Here is a 22,277-nt window from a genome sequence, read left to right on the forward strand (position 1 = left end):
TGTTTTGCCCTGAAGTTCATATGGCTGAACTCACTTCTGAAGAGTTTTCAAAAGTAAGCCAAAACAAACCTCAGGAAAGAACCTTCATTTTTGAATTTCATACAGTAAGTCAAGTGCAGCAAACAGCTTCATGGAGAGGAATTAAACAGTAGCAAACAATAACCAAGCGGTGCAAGGTATTTAATTCCTTGATTCGGATCATTCAAAACTAAAACTTTCGAATGCAAAGTGAAACTCCGCGGGTATCGATTATGCAGAGCCAATAAATTACTGCACTAAGTTTTTGATCACTGCCAGGCATGCAGTGCTTTTGAAAAGACAGAAATCAGCGTGCAAGAGAAACACTCTCCACAGATTAACAGAGTAAAAGATCACTAGTTCACAACCTTGGGTGGAAGCGCACACACGCTGGAAGTGAGGGACGTGGCCGCCGTGAAACCGCAGGCAAGTCTTACCTTGGCAGGTGCCATTTCTCTCTTCGTACCCGGCCTTGCACATGCACTTCCCGATGGGCACCAGCCACTCCCCCTCTGCGCTGCAGTGCATCCTGGGAGGTTCATCTGTCACTGAATGGTTGACACAGGAACCTGACACTTCCAGCAACTGCGAAGAATCTGCTCCAGTGATGGTGTCGGGGAAGACAGCCAAGTGTCGCACCACGGAAGGGCACTTTTTATAGTACACACGCACAGAAACGAGAGCAATGCAAGCACCGACGTCTTGGAAGGCAAGATAGAAGCCCTTTTTGGTGAGCGGCCCCACATCCCTGACCTCCGTGTTCAGCTTCATGACGCGGTCACCGAGATCAAGTTCTGTAAAGCTCTCATCAGCGGCGATGGTGTCAATTTTGATGTACTGATTTTCCCTGATGCTTCTCCCGTTTTCATCATTGGACTCAAAGTAATACATATTGAAAGTTTCTTTGCAGGTTCCCAGGCCTCCGGGAAGGCTGTTGCAGTCCCGCAGGGTGAACTTAAGTTCTATGAAAATTCTAGAAGCACCTTCGTTGGAGATCCAACTGGTCAAAAGCCAGTTGTTCTGATTCTGTTCCATAACTTTGCATACTTGATAGGTGTGGATAGGGGCGTAGTTTTCATCCACTTCGCCAATTTCTTCCCACTGCACAACAAAAATGAGAAAGATGAATATTCAAATAAATGGAAGGAAACCGGGAACAATCACAAAAACACATCACAAGGAAGAATAAGCCACACAAATGCCTCGAGCCTTGACATGCACACAAAGATTTGTCAGGAAATGTCACAGAAACTGAAATTCAAAAATCAGCTATTTGGATGTAAAGAAGTTCTGAAATCCATTTGTGGTTTTGTTTAATACTTATTATGATTTTCTGGAAGTACAGCATTGAGACAACAAGGTCAATACAACATGTTGGGAGAAAATAAATCACTTTTTTTTTAATTTTTCCCTTTGAAGTTAAGAACTTGCATCTTTCATTACACCCCATAAACCAAAGATGAACGTATAGGATTGACTGATATGCTCCACAGTAGAAATGTGCATTTCAGAGCAAAAGAGAAAAGAAAATTGAATATGAATGAGGTTAATGAGAAGAACAAAGAAAGTATATATTTGGAAGAATAATAAGCAGGGGAACAAATAGTGGAGACAATATTTATTATGGGAAAGAGGAGAACAATTTATAAAATTATAAGTTTTCTATAATAACTAAATGTGGGAAAGAGGAAGAAATTTTAATGTTCTCAAACAGCCAGTTATTTCATCCTGTCAAGTTAAAAATAACAAATTAATGTTGTAATAAAAACTGATACAAAATTCATAAATTTAAAATTAATAATAGATATTTCATTGAACCCATCTACTCAATACCCCAACAGAAATTCAATAGTTAAAGGCTTATTCATTGATTTGTTATCAGATATAGAAATATAGTAGAGTTTTTTTATGTTTCTTCAGCAACACACTACTCATTCAGTAGCATGTTATTTTATTTCATGGTGTTGCTAACTTATTTTTCCTTCCTGTTGTTGATTTTGTATCGTGGCTTTTCATTTAAGGGGATGTATAGCAATGGCTTAATGGAGACTAACATATCTAGTAGCATGCTACTTAACTTTATGGCATTGTAAATTTCTATTTTTCTTCCCGCTGATTTTGCATTGTGAGTTTTCATTTAAGGGGACGTACAGTAATTGTGTAATGGAGACTATCACATCCAGATGTGAGGATACAATGCAGTACGCATCTCTATTTCCAAAATAAAGATGGACTCCCAATGAAATTGTTTACTGTATCTTGACAATAGGATGCTGGACTCTCTGCCATTGTCCATGCCCCCAGTGATGGACATATGACTGTTTATGAAGAACTATACTATAGTAATAATATAGGGGAACTCAGTGGGGGGGGGGGGTTGGGGAAGGGATAAGGGAAATCCCACGTGCCTATGGAACTGTATCATAAAATGAAAAAAAAATGATAATAAAAAGAAGTAAAATTTTCAAAATTGTAGATTGATAAAAGATGATCCTGTCATCTCAAAATAACTGACTTCTTGTTACAACCTGGGAATGCATTAATTCTGCCTTAACAATGTGCTATTCAATGCACAACAAGCTGAAGATTTCTGGAAGCACATCAGACATTGAAAACAATAACTATGGCTTACACAGCTTCAAAAATGTCATCCAGGTAAGGAGATACAAGCGTCCTCCTTTAAAGAGAAACACTCCAATACTGAGAAAGTCAATGCGCTATGAGGATTTCTTCAACAGTATGGAACCAAATTTTTATTCTTCATAATGATGTCATTATAGCATAAAAAATTCCTTAAGTCTTTTTAGAATTTGAGAGTATAAAAAGTACATATAACTTTTACTTCAATCGTCAATGTTCGAATGTAACACAGCATTAAAATCATGCTAACTTTCAATAAATTTAAAATGAGCAGTTTAAGATAGTAAATATTATAGATAACATATTTAACACATTCATCTCTTTACACATGAAATGCAATACACTGTTAGTTCTTGACCCTGTTCGGTTGACAAAAACGTCAGTAATGGGAAATCAAAGATGCATGCAAACAAATATCTTACCTTCACTAGCCTCTCTCAAAATTTTAGATTTCATGTGACACAAATAAATAAAAGGTGATAATGAGATATAATTCCTAAGCTCCCGAAATGTAGCCATCAAGATTATATCTGACATAACAATTTACAGGTATCTTGCAATGTACAGTATTCATGTTCTGATTTAATCTCTGACCTCTCTCAAAAAGCATGTAAACTCTGCTTACCCTGTGATTTCCTAAGTCAGCTTCCTATTTTATCACGTCATTACACCACTTACATTTTTTCACCAATATCTTTACTATAAACGGCTCTTAAATGTCATGATTAATGCTTCATGCAAAGGACCATCTCAACTAATCAAATGAAAACAAAAAAGCCATTTATTCGGAATAAAATTCATTAAAATGTCTTTGAATTAGTAAAACGGACATAAGCATAAAAAAATCATTCTTCTCCAAGAAAGGTTTCAAAATCTACCTTAATGTTACTTCAAATCTTTTTATGACAGTTTTCCAGTATGAAAGTCGAGAATTTTAAATAAAATGCATTAAATCACTCATGTAACATAAATTGTTGCATTATTCGTTTAGCAGCTTCTTGTTAGCAAGTAAAAGCAAGAGGAGTATCAACACATTCCAAGATTTTAACCTGGACAACTCACTTTCCCTGCCAGTGCAAACATCCAGGGAACCAAGGCACCTTTGGTTGTCAGAATCTGAGTGTTTTTGCCAGTGTGGTTCACCAAATCCAATCATGGTGGACAGCTCTGCTTCTTCAGATCCTTAGTGCCCCAGAGCTCATCCTTGGGGCCCATGCAAGTCTCTATGATTCTATGTCATTGCTGACGATGACGGGGCTAGATACACAGAGTCCAGGGACTGCATGCCCAGGCTAGCTACTCTTCCCTCAGGGCACAGAGAGCTCCCAGTCAGTTGAAGCCTCAACCCACAACTGGCTGGGTATCCCACGTCAGTTACATCCAAAGAAGTAGCAAAAAGGTAAAAATGACTTATTTTTAACAGCCATATTGGTTTCACTGGATTCCCAACATTCAAGTCACCCAAGCTGTCAGCTGCTCCCTGCATTGCTTATCTGCATTGTGCCCCACACGTGGGCTCTCTCCCACAACACTGTTAGTTCCAATCTCATTTTCAAACCCCCAAGTCACACAACTCTTTCTTTTCCTCTAAAACTTGAAAATTCTGACTCAGAAATTGCAGAATGACTCACATACTCAAATCCTCAATCGCAAGCTTAACGGCAATCAAACTCATTTAGACCTTTAGATGCACGTTCTCGGATAACTTGAAACACGACGGCCTTGCTTTTCAGACTTCCGTGGACTCAAAGGACAATCCTAGCAATGCTTTTGGCACAGCAGTGTAAAAAATATGACCCAAAATCGCACTCTCCAGACCTTTCCAACACCTGCCAAGCACGACTTCCTAGTAAGTCCCTGTTTATCACCTAAAGCCTGTTTCGACCTTATTGGTACATGCCGATGATTCCTTTACATAATGATATTTTATATAAAGGGATCATTTTAACCAATGAGAAACATTTGAATTACTATCTCAAAAATTATGCATGCCTAAAATCCAGACTTTGTGCAAGCTTTCTGCCACTGCAAAGATCAGATAATATACAAAAATGAACAAACAAAAAAAATGCAAACTCAGTAAAGGTATTTTTTTTAATTTTATTAGTATCTTGCTAATGATTCTTTTATAATTTAATATCATATTTTCATTGTCATGACTTCCCTTTTCTCCTGTTTTGCTAAATTGGCTAAAATGAGCCAAACATGCCCAGATTTGCCCCGGAGATTCATAGGGCCACACAAAACACTGTGTTTTTGCTTTGAGTTAGATGTACCATGGAGTATGTTTGTATGTCTTTCCAAGCAGAAGTATGGCATGAACTAATGCAGTCAATCTAGGACATTCCCTAAGAGAAAGCAGACTAGGAAATCTTCCATAGTCTGTGACTTAAGAACATGAGCAAGAGTACAAAAGCGAGGTTCCACTACTGAAAGGTTTCGTGCGCGCTGGCTTCGTATCACTGTGTTTGATGTATTACTACCAACTGGAAGCCATTGCTCTTTATGAAAAAACACTTTATCACCAAGAGCAAGGTACTTCAGTTACAAATATCACTCTCTTGTCTACCCGCCTTTCCATAGCTATCCAATGGCTCACACAGGGAAGATTCAACTAAAATAGCAAATGTCATCTTGAGTCATCATCAACCCATTGAAAACCATTTTGTTATAATTCAAAGGTGAGCCTGTGCTGAGTGAACACCTCAGAGCTAACACAGTACAGGAATGAAACAGTCATGCTTTAAAAAAGTTCCATCTGTACACGAGGTGATTATCACACTCACATCAGAAACCTGTGCACCATTCACAGATAAGAAACCCAGCACATTTAATACCTATAATCAGTGCCAATTCAGTTAATCTGCACAATCAGAACTCTGATTAGGATTAATGTTTTTTTTTCATCTGTGCATGGATTAAAATTAGAATTTAAGCGAGTTCACATGAGGTTATTTCAGCCAACAGAAAAATGTTCTTTGCTTAGTGAAGTAGATACATGTTTTCTTTTTGGTAGACTCATAGCTCCCCAATTTCTTTGTTCAGTGTCCTTTGGATGAAAACCCAGGCATCCGGGGGCAGCAGCAACAGCAGCATGTCCAGTTTTAATGCACAGTCACAGTGAGAAAGTTTTATACCTATAGCTATGATTTAGTAAAATAAATACAATTAAATGAACCAACTTTCAGAAAAAATCATTTGAACCCAAATCTTGCTACATTTGCTCAATCATATATTACTGGAATAATGACTTGACACATGCCAAATGGGAGTTTCATTTGTTTAAAGCATCTTTTAAAATTCATGAGTATGATGTAGCAAAATTGTTAGAAATGACCCAATTAATTTTCTACATATAAAATAACATGGATATGATTACTTTATTGTCTCCAGAACAAAACACAACTATTTATGAAAGCAAATTCAATCCATGATACAAGTAAAATCATTTGATAAACACAGGGATTAAAACTCTCAAATTTCTATGGCTATTTTCACAAAACAATTCACTAACAATTGAGCATCTCTTAAACCAGGTATGAATCTCAAAGGAAAGATTTCTCCCAATGGAAAAATAAAGCATGCTTTGCTTTTCCTTGAATACTGGCATTGATATTTTTTAATGTATTCACTATTTATTTATTCCGTTTCCACTATTTATTTATTCAGTCTAAGAAAAGCACCTAAGTTCAAAAGAAATAAACCTGGAAGTTACAACATCCAAAGCAGCATGGGGCAAAATTTGAAAAACCTCTTTTTTAAAACATGAATAACCAAGACATTTATTATTCAGCCAAGAAAATTTTTAACTAACATATTTAAGAAAATATAAACATAAAAAAGAAAACTATAAGTCACAGATATTTACATTTTAGTTCTTCCAACTTTTAGGAAGGGATCACAAATAGCTGCACGTTGGAACAGGCACTATGGTGGAGCAGGTTAAGCTGTCATCTAGGACACAGCATGCCATGTCTGAGTGCTTAACTGAGTCCTGGCTGCTCCACTTCTAATCCAGCTGCTTTCCAAAGTGCACGGTAAGCAGCAGATGTTGAGACAAGTATCTGAACCCCTGTAACCCAGACAGGAGACCTAGAATGACTTCTGGACTCTGCCATGCACCAGGCCAGCCTCAGCTGCGGCAAACATCTGGCAAGACAAAAAGCAGATGGAAGCTCTCTTTCCCCATCTCTTGCTGCCACTTCTTCAAAAGAATAAATAAACAAGTGCATCTTTAAAAATAGCTCTACATCATGTAAGATGATCAAACGTGTCGTAAATATTTCAAAACTTAAAAAATCTGACATTTCTTCCTGAAACCTACTCAACGAGAATGAACTCAAACTTAAGAACAAGTCAGCAATAATGTTAAAAGTCAGAACGAGCTAAGTGGGTAGACATGTCTGAAATTAACAAATTAGCACACTGAATATAGTTTTACATGATCTCAGTGTGTCATCCAAGTATTATCTGAACTGTCGGTGATTCTGTGCTGCGAATTATAATTAAGCAGCAGCAGCAACAAAAACAACAAAACAACAAGGCTAAAACTCACCATGAGATCCTCTCTGGCACCATTGCACTTGAAGACAGCATCCTGCTGATGCTACAGGACCTTGCTATTATGCACTGTTACCACTTTCGTTAGTCCAGGCCTTAACATTGCATAAAGCTACGGTAATATTAATGACCTTTAGTGTATAATTAGAGCAATACACAAAATCAATGATTTTATATTTTTCTAGATTGACTGCCACTCAATACAGACTTGCTTAATTAAGCAGAAGGATACATGCACCATGAAGCTTTTAAGATCCCACCAACGAGAGCCAAATATTCGTGTTTCAAGGCTTCGGAAGATCTCAGACACCCCTTGACCATGACAGTCATTACAAGAAGCCAGAGATGAACTCCCAATGCTATTTTACTGCATGCGTATATAACATGTACAACTTGAAATTAGTATTATGATACACTTTCATGAAAATTCTGCCCTATTATAAACAATCAACAAGTCTGATAGAAAACTTTTTTTTTCAAAGAAGTATGAATGTTTCAGTAAATGAGGAAAAAAAACTATTTCACTTGAGATTCAATTTAACAAAAATAAAGTAGATTAACCTCTGCTGTGCTTAATGTTTCAGAGCAAATAAATATAATTATACTTCTGCTATTCTGGCAAGAAAAAAAAGTTTTCGGTAAACCATTTACAACTCTGAATTATGTGCCTAGTTTATAAAATATATCAAGAAATATAAAGCTGCCCGTGTTCTCTAGTCTCTGCCCTCATTTTTCAGTGGATAATACTAGGCTCATGATACAGGCCTGGACAACAGCCCCCATAAATCAATTCCATATCTCAGATTAATCATGTTCTTGTAATCAGTGGCTATTCAACACAAATTTCTAGCTCACTGTTTTGTCGGGAAACAGTCACATTAGAGCTGAGAGCTTATTCAAGTTTACGTGATTGTGTTGCAGGAATAGACTCAAGTCCACCCGACCCCTTGCTGCAGCCACACCCGTAAAATGTCACAGAACAGAAGGTCGTGTTGGGTGAGCTTGGAGGATAGGAAGCAAGTGCAATTTCCATAAGCAATGGCTTTGGTTTTCAGCAACCCAGTGTGTCTCTCTCTTAGATGGAAGGGACAGACTTCAATCAAGTGCAAACTGAGCCTTCTGCATTAAGACTGTGTCTGGTTGGGGTCCGGCACGGTGGCCTAGCGGCTAAAGTCCTTACCTTGCATGCACCCAAATACCATACTGGCACTGGTTTTAATCCCAGCAGCCCCGCTACCCATCCAGCTTCCTGCTTGTGGCCTGGGAAAGCAGTCTAGGATGGCCCAAAGATTTGGGACCCTGCACCCACATGGGAGACCAGAAGAGGCTCTTGGCTCCTGGCTTCGGATTAGCATGGCTCTGGCTGTTGTGCCCAGTTGGGCAGCGAATCATCAGATGGAAGATCTTCCTCTCTGTCTCTCCTCCTCTCTGTATATCTGACTTTCCAATGAAAAATAAATAAATCTTTCTAAAACAAAGACTGTGTGTGATCAAAAACTAATCTCAACAAAAAGGATCTCTTTTGATTAATAATTTTAGACAATCGTCAACAGTAACCAAAAAATAGGAATAAAGGGTATGCGATTCATATTATAGACCAACATATAAAGTTAATAGTAATTCAGATCCAAGAAGATTTCAGATATACGATGGGAAAAAACACAAATTCTAATAAACAATAAAATTATTGATAAATGCAGAAGTGTTATTACATTTTATTCAAGTAACAATTCATAAAAATATAAAATTTTCTAGAAAATAGACACTAAATTTCTGAAGAGAATGCCAGAGAAATATAAACCTAAAGGTTATATAACTGCAGCTATGCAACAAAAGTCCTCAAAGTAATGTTTGAACATGATGCTGCATGAACGTGTAAGTTTTCCCAAGTTTTCCCAAGTTTAACGAGCAACACTGATCCACAGATAGAAAACACCCCCGGAGCCCGATCGGTGTCCATGGAGATCCGTGCCTGCTCACACCAACGAGCGCCAACACAGTGAAAATGCTTGGGGCTAGCAACAGGAAAAGATCTCAGATGGAGAGTCAGGGAACTTGACCGTCAACTGACTCCTAGTCAGAGGCAGCCCAGGACGGAAGAGATACTGAACACGCTAGGAGAGTAAATGCCTGTACAAATATTCTGTTATCTCACAAAACTAAGCTTAAGAAATGTACCTTGCAAAACTCACTGGAAAAAACATAACCAATTACAACATGAAGAAAAGGGATGAATAGATGTGTCACTGAACAAAACAGGTTGGAAGCAAAACTTTTTAAGTCACTATAAAGACCATCGATGCTATTAGCCACCAGGAAGATTCAAGTCAAGCTCACGGCGAAGCGTTACTGAACACCTACTTACAATGAGTTAAAATTGTATTTTTAGATAGTGACAACACCCAGTGTTAAAAATACTGCAGAAACTAGTTTGAGTACTACAAATGTTCATGGAAAGCTGAAATTCAAAGATATAGACTTTGGAGGGGAAGTACTGATACACATGCATATGATTTTCATACTATGTAGCTTCAACGAGATTTTGGTCGACCACCAAATTGCTGGTTAGTATATGAAATAGTACACCCCACTCTGAACGAAAAGCAGCGTCTCACGGTTCCATTAACAAGTATGGTTCAAAATATCTAGTTATAAGTGTCTAAGAGTTTAGTAGCTGCCAGAAGTTGAGGGTGGGAATTGAGTAGCAACAAGGAAGCCAGCCGAGTCACGAAAGAACGAAATGAAAGATGTAGTGATGTTTTCATGGCTGTAACTGAAGTAGTGAGCATGAAGCCCACACAGCTGCTGAGTCTGGCGCAGGATGTAACACACATGGACACTGTGAAGGAAGAAACAGATGGAGCCACAGGCTGGAGCCACGCCACAGGCTGGAGCCACGCCACAGGCTGGAGCCACGCCACAGGCTGGAGCCACGCCACAGGCTGGAGCCACGCCACAGGCATGGTCATGGAGAAGCGATGAGACCATGAATGACACCATGTACAGAGACTGAAATACACAATTACTGAGTTCAAAGCTCACACCTGAATCCACTGAACCATGATAATTTGCAAAACCTGAGTAAGAGGATAGGAAAATCATTGCTAGCCAAAATGATGAATGGAATAAATGAAGTCTGCCTGGTATTTTTAAGAGGTATAGCCATATACTTTATTTATGCAAAATGCTACTACATGTTTCATTTTTTTATATCTTTCTTTTAAAGATTTATTTTTATTATTATTTTATTGGAAAGGCGGATATACAGAGAGGAGAGACAGAGAGGAAGATCTTCTGTCCAATGATTCACTCCCCAAATGAGCACAACGGCCGATGCTATGCCAATCCAAAGCCAGGAGCCTCTTCCGGGTCTCCCACGCGGGTGCAGGGTCCCAAGGCTTTGGGCCGTCCTCAACTGCTTTCCTGGGCCACAGGCAGGGAGCTGGAAGGGAAGTGGGGCTGCCGGGATAGAACTGGCGCCCATATGGGATCCTGGGCGTGCAAGGCGAGGACCTTAACCACTTGGCGCCACCCGGGCCCTCATTTTTTTTTAATGTCACTCTAGGCATTGTCTATGCAACTAGAATCTTAGTAAATATTTCACAGAGAAGGAAAATTTCTTGGAAATCTATCAGGGTTCTTTCTAGTTTATATCTTCTTACGATACTAAATGAAAGCTTTGAGAATGCTGAGTGCAACACTGAAGTATGTCTGGCAATATGCATAAACATATTAAGATACACACAAAATTTTTCAATTTCTCTTTTTATAACATTTCCCACTTCTGACTAGATGGCTATTTCATAAGATACACATGAATTTGCTGCCCATTCTCACGCTTTGGGAGCTATGCAATGGCATTCACCGACAGGTGCTTTAGGCTGCAGCCACTCGGAGGGACAGCTCAGGAGGCCAGTTTCAACCCCGAGGTCTCCTTTTGCACGCGGATTTACGTCCCACTGTCAGTTTACGCTGCTGTGTGTTTAAAGACATTCATTTCCTCACTGACATGAAAAAAAAAAAAACCAGGACTCACCAATCATCTGCTCCTCACCCAGTGTTAAGAATTTTGCCTGAAGAAGTGTACAAATGCAATACAGCATTGACTGAAGTCAGCTATGTATGAATGAAAGTCGAACAAAGGAAGGAATCATGAATAAAACAGCAGCAGTGATTGGCTGGCTCAGCGATGTGTCAGGACCTACTGGCCGAGAAGCAGGAAGAACTTCTGAGTGACAGCTACTTCCCCTGCCTTTTCCTACAAGCAATTTAGTCCAAGAACACTTGGCGCATCGGCCCTGAAATGATGCCAGCCTTTCGCTCTGGCCACTATTTTCTTCCTCACGAGAACCATCTCCAGCAGCAGAACAGCAAGGAAAGAAAGGGAAGGTTAAGCTCAATTCTGCTCCGTGTTAAGAACTGGCAGCTCCAGGAAAGGTTTAATAGTGAAGAGAATTGAATCTCATGGAAACGGGTGCTACTTGATTCACTGTGAATTCCATTTAGCCGTGTAGCCCTGCTCCTAATTTTCTCTGGGAAGTAACAGTTGGCAAACCCTTGGAGGGCTCAGAAGATTGTAAGTTTTTATTAAATTGACCAATTAGAACACTAATAAGTTCCAATGATTTGTGGAAATAGAAGCAGGATTAGTGTCACCTGATGTTGAGCTTGCTCGAAGCACAATTTTTAACCTTCTTGTATAAGATATTTAAAGACATGTGATAGTATCTTCATTTCCCATGTTATTAGGGACCAAGATCTAATTAGGTGGGTTCAATGTCAAGTCCAAAAACTACAACACAAATACTTTTTCCCTGACCACTGCAAAAGAATATGAGCCATACTCACTTGTTAATAAATTTACTCATTGGGGCAAAGCTAGAGGGGAAGTCAGAACAATGCTATTTGCTTTAACTGAGAAACTCAGTGCACTTAAAAAAAAAAAACTGTCAATTAATATGAGAGAGAAACTTCAAGAGAGAGACAGTGAGAGAGAGAGACATCGCCCAGTGCGCAGATGCCTAGCCACTGCGGAGGCCGAGCCAGGATCTGAACCCAGGCCTCCGGCATGGGCAGCAAGGACTCCACACCACCGGAGCGGGCACCTGTTGGCCTCCCCTCCCCCCTCTAATGTGCACGAGCAGGAAGCTGGACTGGGCAGAGCTATGACTTTACCCAAGCAGCAACTCCACATGCTCGACCCTGGGGGACACTTAGTAACGTTCACAGAGCTTCCGCCCGGGGAGCACCCCTGCGGGAGCACAGGGGCCATCACCACTCTCTCACCAACCTTCTTCCCAGCAGGAACTACATCACGGCTTCCCTCCACCTACAGCAGGGACACAGACAGGCTCCACATATGTTACTGTATGTTTTTCTCAGATTCTGCAAGAAATGTCACACCCAAAGTTTTTGAAGGAGATGATTGGGCTTGTAATTCCAGTAAGATTCCGCATGAAACCCTTCCTTCATTACTGTGTGATGTTGATACAGCGGCAAACGCCATACTCGCCCTAGCCCCAGAGCGCTTAGACGGTCCACGGAAACACAGCTACCGTGCCAGGAACCTGCTCATGTCGCACAGGCACACGGTGACAGCACATCACTACGCAGCATGGACACCCACTGCTACCACGTTAACCATTTCTTTATACCTGAAATCTCTCTTTTTTGTTTGGGTGTTTAAGATTTAGCTATTATTTTTTATTGCACAGGCAGATATAGAGGAGGAGGGACAGAGAGGAAGATCTTCTGTCCACTGATTCACTCCCCAAGTGTCCGCAATGGCCGGTGCTGTGCCGATCCGCAGCCAGGAAGCAGGGACTTCCTCCAGGTCTCCCACTTGGGCATGGGGTCAGGCCACAAGCAGGAAGCAGGATGGGAAGCAGGGCCGCCTGGATTAGAACTGGTGCCCATATGGGATCCCAGCACAGTCAAGGTGAGGACTTTAGCTACTAGGCCACCAGGCCGGGCCCAAATCTCTTTTAACAGATACTACAAAAGATACTTTGAAGAGATTCAGCAGGTTGAAAAATGGGTATAATTTATTTACATTTAAGCTGAATGGCTTGCAAAAAATTTTAAAACAGTATTTTTGATATTTAAATATGAAATATACAGCTTTGTTCAAATTAAAATAAGCAGCCCTAAAGAATGTATCCTCACAAAAAGTACACATTGACATTAAATAATTGAACTTGACTCACAGTTTTGAAATCTATTGTCAGGGGAAAATGATTAACGACATATAATTTTTTTTCTTCGTTCAGCCATCTTAATTCCTTTTCTTCTCTGCTGAAACCCCCTGAAGCTGACAGAATTAACCATTCAGCAGGAACGACGCTGAGAGACTCTCCCGGCCTGCGTGAAGGAGCGAGGAGGGAAAGCACGGATTCCCCTAACAGGTGTATCGAGTCCCTGCTCCCTGCTGGAGTCACACCCCTATGCTCTGTGACTCAGAAAACCTTAGCTTGCCATTTCGCTGGAAAATCTACTCAGTTTCTCTTTAGGTCTTCCTATTTATTAAAAAATAGATGTCACCTTTCTGCCTACACTGAACACAACTCTGTAAGGCTCCGGCCTCCTCTGATCCCTCTAACTCGGGTGACCAAGAACACAGACGCCCAAATACTGACTTAATAATTAACTGCATCATAAGCTTTTCTGATGGTTGTTAAATTGTAACTTCCTTGGAAAATGAATGAAATTACACCACATGTACAGAACTCTAGAGCCCAGGAGTCTATATTTCAATAAGAAAACATGATAATAATTATTTAGAATCTATTAAGAATACAGTACATAATTAGAAATTCCCAGACATTTTTATACATTTTAATCATCACTCAGTTCAGCTGAGAAGTCCTGAACGCTTCAAAGCTGCTGAGCTTCCACTCCGGCACTGACCCTGGGAGGCGTGGCCGTGCTGTCTGGGAAGATGCAGTCTGGGGTAAAGGTGCAGGGGAACCCCTGTGAGAATGCCTTCCGAGCCTGCTCCTGGAGACAGGGCAGACGCAGCACACCGCGGGCAGGGACTCGGCTGCCAGGGTTCTCTCTCCCTCGAGAGGCGCTTTCTCGGGTGGGCGGCGGGGATGTGTGTTCACGGTCAGGACCCTTGTGCAAAACACTTGCAGAATACACACAGAGAGAGAGAGAGAGAGATGTTTTTGATATTTGACTCCGATTTTGCATTTTCTCTGCAAGCAGGCAACTGCCAGGCCATGAAACTGCAGACAGATGGGTTACATTTTCATTTCTTCAAGGTTTTGTATCTATCCTCTTTGCTCCTTTTTGTATCTTACTTATTACAGTAGCACAGGTGTGGCAGTTAGTTACAGTAACTCATCTCCAGGACAGTTCGCCATGGCCTGGAGCAACTGCCATTCCAGTGAGGCTCCTGCTCTTGCAGAGACGCTCAGGTACTGCTAAGAAGTAATATCAGGTCACTTTCTTACTAAAGACTTTTTGGTTAAGGATTTGCCAAAACTTAAAACATGTTAACATCTTCAAAAACAAAGAAAAATTTAAGTAATGCATTCAAAAATTATCCAGATAGCTTGAGGTATCAGATGATGCATTTGTATAAGATTACAAATTTTTCCTTAGGTTTTCTCCATATATAGGAATAAATTTAATTTAAAACGCAGAGAATGGAGCGCCCAGCACCATGGCCTGGCGGCTAAAGTCTTCTCCTTGAAGGCACTGAGATCCCATATGGGCTCCAGTTCTAATCCCGGCACCCTTGCTTCCCAGCCAGCTTGCAGCCTGGGAAAGCAGACCAGGATGGCCCAAAGTCTTGGGACTCTGCACCCACATGGGAGACCCAGAGGAGTCTCCTGGCTCCTGGCTTCGGATAGACGAAGTACAAGGCGTTGCAGTCACTTGGGGAGTGAATCATCAGATGAAAGATCTTCCTCTCTGTCTTTCTCCTCTCTGTATATCTGACTTTCCAATAAAAATAAATAAATCTTGAAAAAAAAAGCCCGGGGTGGCACAGCTTCCCCTTTTCTGGCGGGTCGGCAGGAAAAGCGGAAAGGCGGACTGAGTGCAGCGGGATGCGCACACCGCACGAAGCGCCGCCTCTCTACTCCGGCACCCACGCGCATCACAGAGAACCGACAAGCACGTCCCGTAACTCGCTGGGACTCGTGAGCCAAAGGCACGGGGTCACCCGCAACCGGACGGTCCCACAGACACGCTTCCACGCTCCCACCTCGGCGGACAGCCTCACTTGGAAGATGAACACAGCGGCGGGGATTAGCAGGACGAAACAAGATAGCCTGAAGTAAAAACACCGAGGAGCCTCGCTTGCAGACACAAATTGTTTCTTCTTTATCTATTGCTCCCATCACAATAAGCACAAGCCCTGGGACACTCAAACCCCAACCTGCAAGGATTAATACTAAGGCCAGAAGTGGCATGGAGCCAAAAAATACACGGTAAGATGACTTTCACTAACCTATAAAAGTCGGGCAAATAAAGATGAAAGGATGTCTGCTGACTGGACTCGTCAGAGCCATTGGCACGTTGAGTGCGTGATGCGATATTAACTCATATTTACTGATTGCCTCAAGTAACAACATTCGCTTTAAAATACATGGAAGGGCCCAGCACGGTAGCCTAGTAGCTAAAGTCCTTGCTTTGAACATGCCGAGATCCCATACGAACACCAGTTCTAATCTCAGCGTCCCGCTTCCCATCCAGCTCCCTGCCTGTGGCCTGGGAAAGCAACTGAGAACAGCCTTGGGACCCTGCACCCGTGTGGGAGACACAGAAGGCTCCTGGCTTCGAATCAGCGCAGCTCCGGCCATGGCAGCCACTTGGGAAGGGAATCATCGGATGGAAGATCTTCCTCTCTGTCTCTCCTCCTCTCTGTATGTTTGCCTTCCCAATAAAAGTCAATAAATCTTTTTTAAAAATTAAAAAGAAAAAGAATACAAGGAAGTGAAAATTTCATCTCCCTCTAATTGCAATGTGCCTGCTATACTGACACTACTTCGTACACACACAGTGCTTCCGGCACCGTAGCTTTACAGGCCTTCGTAATTTTATTTGTCTGAGGAACAGGAAAACAGGCACCAAAGCAAAGTGAAACATGTTCAGAAATCATCATCAGAAGATAAACTAGATATCCAGTATCAGAAACTCAGGTGCCTGGGGCTAGGACATGCACCGAAGGTGCTGGATATTTCTAGAATCTCCTCCAGGACAGCCGGTGCCACCCTCACGTGGTCTCCACCGTCGGTGCAGAGATGTGGTCTGAGCATTCTGGGAGCTTTTCGGCACCTGATTCAAGCCCCTGGCTGGCGGGTCTCAGCACGTGGACGGGATGCTCCTGAGTGCGTGAGAAACTTGGCAAGACCAAGTGCCTGGGCACGATATCAGCACCAGTGCCCCGAGTTCAGAGGAGGCTGCAGTCCATTAAGTCCTGGGCTTAAAGTTTCACTTAAACTCTAATTTGCCGCAGCCTAAGGAGCGTGATTAAACCTTAGATGAGTTTCTTAAGGTTAGAATTATTCAGTCAGGCCCAACCTGCTTGAGGCACCCTTATCTTAGTTCTCTGTAACTGTATTTTGTACTTTATTTTACAGAAAAGTAACTTTGTTTGTTTGGGATCAGCTCTAAAGAGCATCTGATTCGGTGCTCTCTTCAAAGACGAACCAGAAACACATTCGAGGTTTTGATCAAAGCTACCAACTTGTGTCTGGGTAAACAACACAGGCTCAGAAATAAGGCTGAACTTTCTAGCAGTGCAAAAGCATTCCCACAAAAACACTTCTATATGGCTTTTTACATACGGACCTACGTGAGGTTACAAAACAGCATTCAAACTGAAGGCCACATGACAGATTTAATAAAACCCTGGACAATCAAATGTTATCATATTTAAATGAAGACACAAGTCCGACATCATCCTAAAACGTTATTGCATGAACCATGCCAGAGTTTCACTAGCTCTTTTTTTTTCTTAAGGTATACTTATTTGTATTGTAAAGTCACATATACAGAGAAAAGGACAGACAGAGAGGAAGGTCTTTCATGTGATGATTCACTCCGAAGTAGCCACAAAGCCTCGAGTTCAGCCGATCTGAAGCCAGGAGCCAGGAGCCTTCTCCGGGTTTCCCACGCAGGTGCAGGGTCCCAAAGCTTTGGGCCGTCCTCCACTGCTTTCCCAGGACACAGGCAGGGAGCTGGCTGGGAAGCAGGGCCACCGGATTTAGAACTGGTGCCTATATAGGATCATGGCACAAACTTTTAGCCGCTAGGCTACTGCACTGGGCCCTGTTTCACTAAATCATAAGAACGAGGATTCATTGTAGTAAACATTTTGTAAAAAAAAAAAAAAATACCTCAATTCAAAAGAAAATTTATTAGTAGAATTCCATTTTTATTGAAATGATAATGACAGAGAATATTTGTAAGTTTTGATTTAGGAAGTACTTTGAGTTTAATATTTGACTCACTGTTTAATGAACACCATCATTCCTATATAATTCTAGGAGATTCATTTGGCCTGATTTTTTTTTTGACTGTGGAAAAGGAATAAATCTTGCCTCTTGGCTGGACTTGATCTGGTTGGTTTCTGAGGTAAAAAGTGGTGTATTCAAAATTCAGGTTCATGTCACTTTAATTATTAATGAGACTAGAGTGGCCGGTGTGCCATGTAGAAACCCAGCAGAGCTGAAAACTGTCAAAACAGAACATTAATATTTAAACATATGAACACATATTCGCTATATAAAATCTATATCGCCTGATTTGTATACCGTGAATTCAGGCCATCTAGCTTATGCAAAGGTTGCACTTTCATAAATTTGGGAAATAACCGGCATGAAACTTGGAAATTGCATTGCTATGTTTAGAAAAAAAAAAAAACTTTCATTAATCAAAGATGGAATTCAAAGCCAAAATTCGTGTAAAAGGCCATATACGTATGTATACACGTGGGACACGCCTTCCTGCTGCTACGGGCATCACACTGTAAGTTACAAGCCCTTTAACAACAATCCCAGGTACCTAGACTCATATTCCTGTCCATGATGAAAAAAAACAAAATCCCCTTTCAGCCTTACATCCACTCCTTCGTCCTGTCACCCTGCAGACGCGGTGACCACGTGTGACCACGTGGGGACACAGCTGTGAAGAGCCGAGCCACGGCGGCCCTGGCTGTCCCCTCACCTGCCGTCAGAGCCAGCGTGCCACAGTGGACACGTAATGGACTCGCGTAACACAAAGGGTGTTTCAATATTCACAGGACAATGAAATTAAAAGATAGTTATCTGGCCTGAAGATTTGGAATCTTAGGCATATTTGGGTGTTTTCTGCTTCATTCTCTGAGATGGCTTTATGATGTACAAAGCAGCGTGGCCTTGAGATTCTAGGCACCCGCAGCAGGGCCACTTCCCAGATGCTCAGGCACCGAGATGCTGGACTCGGTGACTTCCACCAAGACTGGCCAAGCGCAAACAGCCCTGCTCCTCCACACCAAGGACACAGATCCTCTCTGCTATTACGGGTGTCACAGAGTAACACAAAGGTGACACAGAATATCTGTCTCAGAAACCAGCTAGCCGGATGCTGTAACAGGAGCATGCGCTTTGAACTCGCCCCAGCACACACCGGAAGCAGCACTGAAGTTAGGGTGTTATCTGACAAGCATATTAAACCCTAAGTCAACTTGAAAAATACAAAACTGCACATACCTGCGCTATCAGTAATTAATGAACAATGTGAAGAACGTTAGGTGAAATCCACACTATTTATTTAACTTGACGTTACACTAGTAATAAAAGACCATATGCTTGCAGAACAAACAAAGGGAAAATGTAATCTGAATTAAGAATCTAGGACATTTATTTATAAAATTAAGATGAATGGTTTAGAAGAATATGAGAATGTTATGCTTTAGGAAAAGTTAAATAATCAGGAGGTGATAATATGAACACAAAAATGCACTGAATTACGTTAAATACAAGACCAAATTCAGTGAAACTTTGCAATTAATTAATTAATACTTTGATTTTGTCACTCTTCGGTATCATTCGTATCAACTATTTACACATTTACTGCAGACTCTGGCTGCCACACCTGTCGAATGTGCAACAGGCAGTTGGCACACCGTGGCAGGCACCTGCACTTACTGCTATTAAGCGGCGAGCTTTGCTTGGGAATCCTTCCGGAGGCTCCGCTGTGACATAGCTTCTACTAGTTTTCAGCAATTGAAGGCAGGTACCTCTAAGGGCCACCAACTGCTGGAAAACTCACTTTGTAAGTAATTGATGGATTTCGCACACAAATGGGCATCTGAAAACAAGTGATATATTTAAAAAAAAAAAAAACAAAAAACCTGTCACTGGCATGGAGCAAATGACCACCTCCGATTTCAGTGCTTACTGCACTAACGGGCAGCATATACATTTAAGATTCACATAGCTAAGAATGTTAAAAATGATTAAATGGTCTATTGTTTTTAAGGGAATATACCAACAACATGCACGATGAAAAATTTTTGCATGTTATATATGCACCTGGTTCCACGTGCAGATATCACACTTGCGTGTTAAACAGGTTAAGCCACTCCCTTCGCTATTCGTTAAACAGGTTCAACTCCCAGCGACGGCACTGAGGAATACTGAGAGAGCAAGCACTGAAGCCATGCTCATTTTGTATCTCCCTGAAGTTCTGTGATGTAAATCAGTATTCTCATCTCTAGAAAGAGCTGGCAATTGACCTTGATGACCCAATTCTAAAAAAGAGGCCACGGCAAATATCAGTTCAACTCTTAAAATTAACTGTGGATGAAACTGCTCGCTAAGCACTACTAACTGATTTGATTTGCAGGGAAAAATAAACAAGACTTACTTTGGTATTACTCAAGAACCACAACCAACTTCCAGATCCTAGCACACAGGTGTGTAGGCAGTCATTTTAATGTTCATTTAAGGAATGCATTTCAACAAATGTTAACCGAATATCACACATAGCATATTTAACTAGCTATTTTGCATTCAGAAGGAGCATTATGTAAAACAAATCTTGACATTTAACTTTATCTCTGCAAAGGAAAACAAAATGTATTAATTTAGTACAAAAGCAAAAAGTAATTTTTAACTTTTTGTTTATAAATATTGTAGTCCAACATACAATGAAATAGAAGATTTCCTTACCATTTTCCCCAAGTCCTATAAGAGTTCACTCCCAGCTATTTCATTCTTCGGGTACATACTACTCATTTGGAATTGAAGTCCAAATTTCACTGTGTTGTACCCAATGCGACTGGACTCATGTGTTAAATAATACAAGCGCTGCTTGCTGTTGACTTTCTTCATTTTAAATCGCCAATGCTAGTCTCTCTGCCAATGTCCATACAACTTCAGGGTACAGTTTGTGAAGGACTATACTGTGGTTATAATAAGTGGGATTCAGTGGGTGGGGGAGAGAGGATTTGGGAAGGGAGGAAAGAAAATCCCAGAGCCTACTCTATCGTATCCTAAAATAATAAGAAGGAAAAAGAAGTCTTTCTTTGTAAGAGAAACGACGATAAAAATGCTTGTTGCACTACTGATCTTTGGGGTAATGCATTTTCCTGTATCAAACCAAACAGCAATAAATCAACACGTTATAATGTAAAAAAATCAATTAATACTGTCATATGTTACTGTCTGCAGTGCCTGTTAGATGAAAATGGGAAAAAGTAAATTAAAACATATCAAGACTAAATTTTAAGGCTGTTTTATGAAGTTATATAAACCCATACAATTTCAAATCAAAGTGATCCTTTGAAATTCTGCTTGCCTATGTGTGATCCAGTAAATTTGGGAAAAAGACGCATTTCTTCTCAAGAAAGTAAATGTAAGTCTATTAGCTTTTTATGGGACTTTTCACAGCCGCTTTGTCTGTTCTACCGCAGAGCCACGAATGACATTACTCAGATGTTCAATTAGAGAATAAGCTTAAAAACTTCTTTTCTCCCTACAACTAAGAAGGAACATGTTTCATTAAATTTTATTTGGAAAAGATGGACCAGAAATGCTTTCCCAGCACAGCCTGCGCATCTACACCACGGTGCCTCTGTACACCAACGCAGCACAAGCTGGGTCCGGCCCAACTAACATAACAGAAACCACGTTGGGGTCACCATTTCCAGCTGCAGACTAGCCAGCCATCCCTATGCTGCCTAAGAAGCAAGTGTAAGAAAGTGAATATGGAGAATTAAGATGCCGGAATAGGATAAGGACAAATTTAAACAGATGGAGAAACATTAGCCAGTGTGAAGCAGAGAGGACACATTCTAGGACACAGGAGAGGAAAGAACAACAGCAAAGGGGTGTTTGGAAACTGACAGACAGAGGAAAGCAGTGAAAACAATGGTGTGGTGTTGCAGTGAATGCTTTCCAGTGGCATTTAGCAAACGGAGATCTGAACTCCACCAGCAACCAGGTGGGAAGGGACTTTCACTGGGAGCTCAGGGTGAACCCAGACAAAAAACTGCCCGTCCTGTTTGGTCCATTTGATTTGACCAGGAGCAGAGACAGAGCAGCATATCCCAGATGGGCAGTGCAAGAACAGGGTAGATTTCACAGCCTGGTCAGCCCCCTAGAGCCGAATTGGGCATCATTTTATTTAAGGAGGAAAAAGCAAGAGAAAGGACTGAGCATACGCTGAACTGGGAGTGAACTCATTTCTGACTCGGTGAACTGCAATAGCGTGATATCCTATAGCTTCCACCCAAGACATGTCTGGGTAGTCCTCAGACCTGACAGCCAACAGATCAAGAACTCCAGTAGGGGCACATCAGGTGCCATTTTGTACAAGGTGGCAAAAGTTAGGATTGCAGGGGACAACAGTGAGCTGTGCATGTGCTGAGCACACGACAACTCATTGAGTTCAATGGATTCAACTGTTCCCACAGGAAAATAATACGGACTGTGGCATCTTATGGGTCAAAATAGGTCACTGTGGCCCTCAGACCTAACAGCCAACAGGTCCTGCAAGATTACCAGCAACAATATCCTAAATAAATAGGACTGCTGGTGTCTCCCTAATCCTGGGGCCTGCTC

The 22,277-nt window shown here is 41.3% G+C and overlaps 1 protein-coding gene across 9 annotated transcripts in view; it reads right to left on the reverse strand.

Moving 5' to 3' along the window:
* Positions 1–22,277, reverse strand: part of EPHA5 (EPH receptor A5) — a 325,738-nt gene that overhangs the window by 251,679 nt on the left and 51,782 nt on the right. For 6 of the 9 annotated variants that reach the window (XM_040967111.1, XM_040967109.1, XM_040967112.1 and 3 more), the window contains exon 3: positions 456–1,119. In XM_040967111.1, coding sequence (XP_040823045.1) covers positions 456–1,119 — 664 coding nt within the window. Of the gene's footprint in view, positions 1–455; positions 1,120–22,277 lie in introns of those variants that run through there. The other 3 variants (XM_040967117.1, XM_040967116.1, XM_040967115.1) reach the window with 1 other exon arrangement.

This window comes from Ochotona curzoniae, unplaced genomic scaffold (genome assembly GCF_017591425.1).
Source record: "Ochotona curzoniae isolate NIBS_2020 unplaced genomic scaffold, NIBS_Ocur_1.0 scaffold_4506, whole genome shotgun sequence".
Lineage (NCBI taxonomy): Eukaryota > Metazoa > Chordata > Mammalia > Lagomorpha > Ochotonidae > Ochotona > Ochotona curzoniae.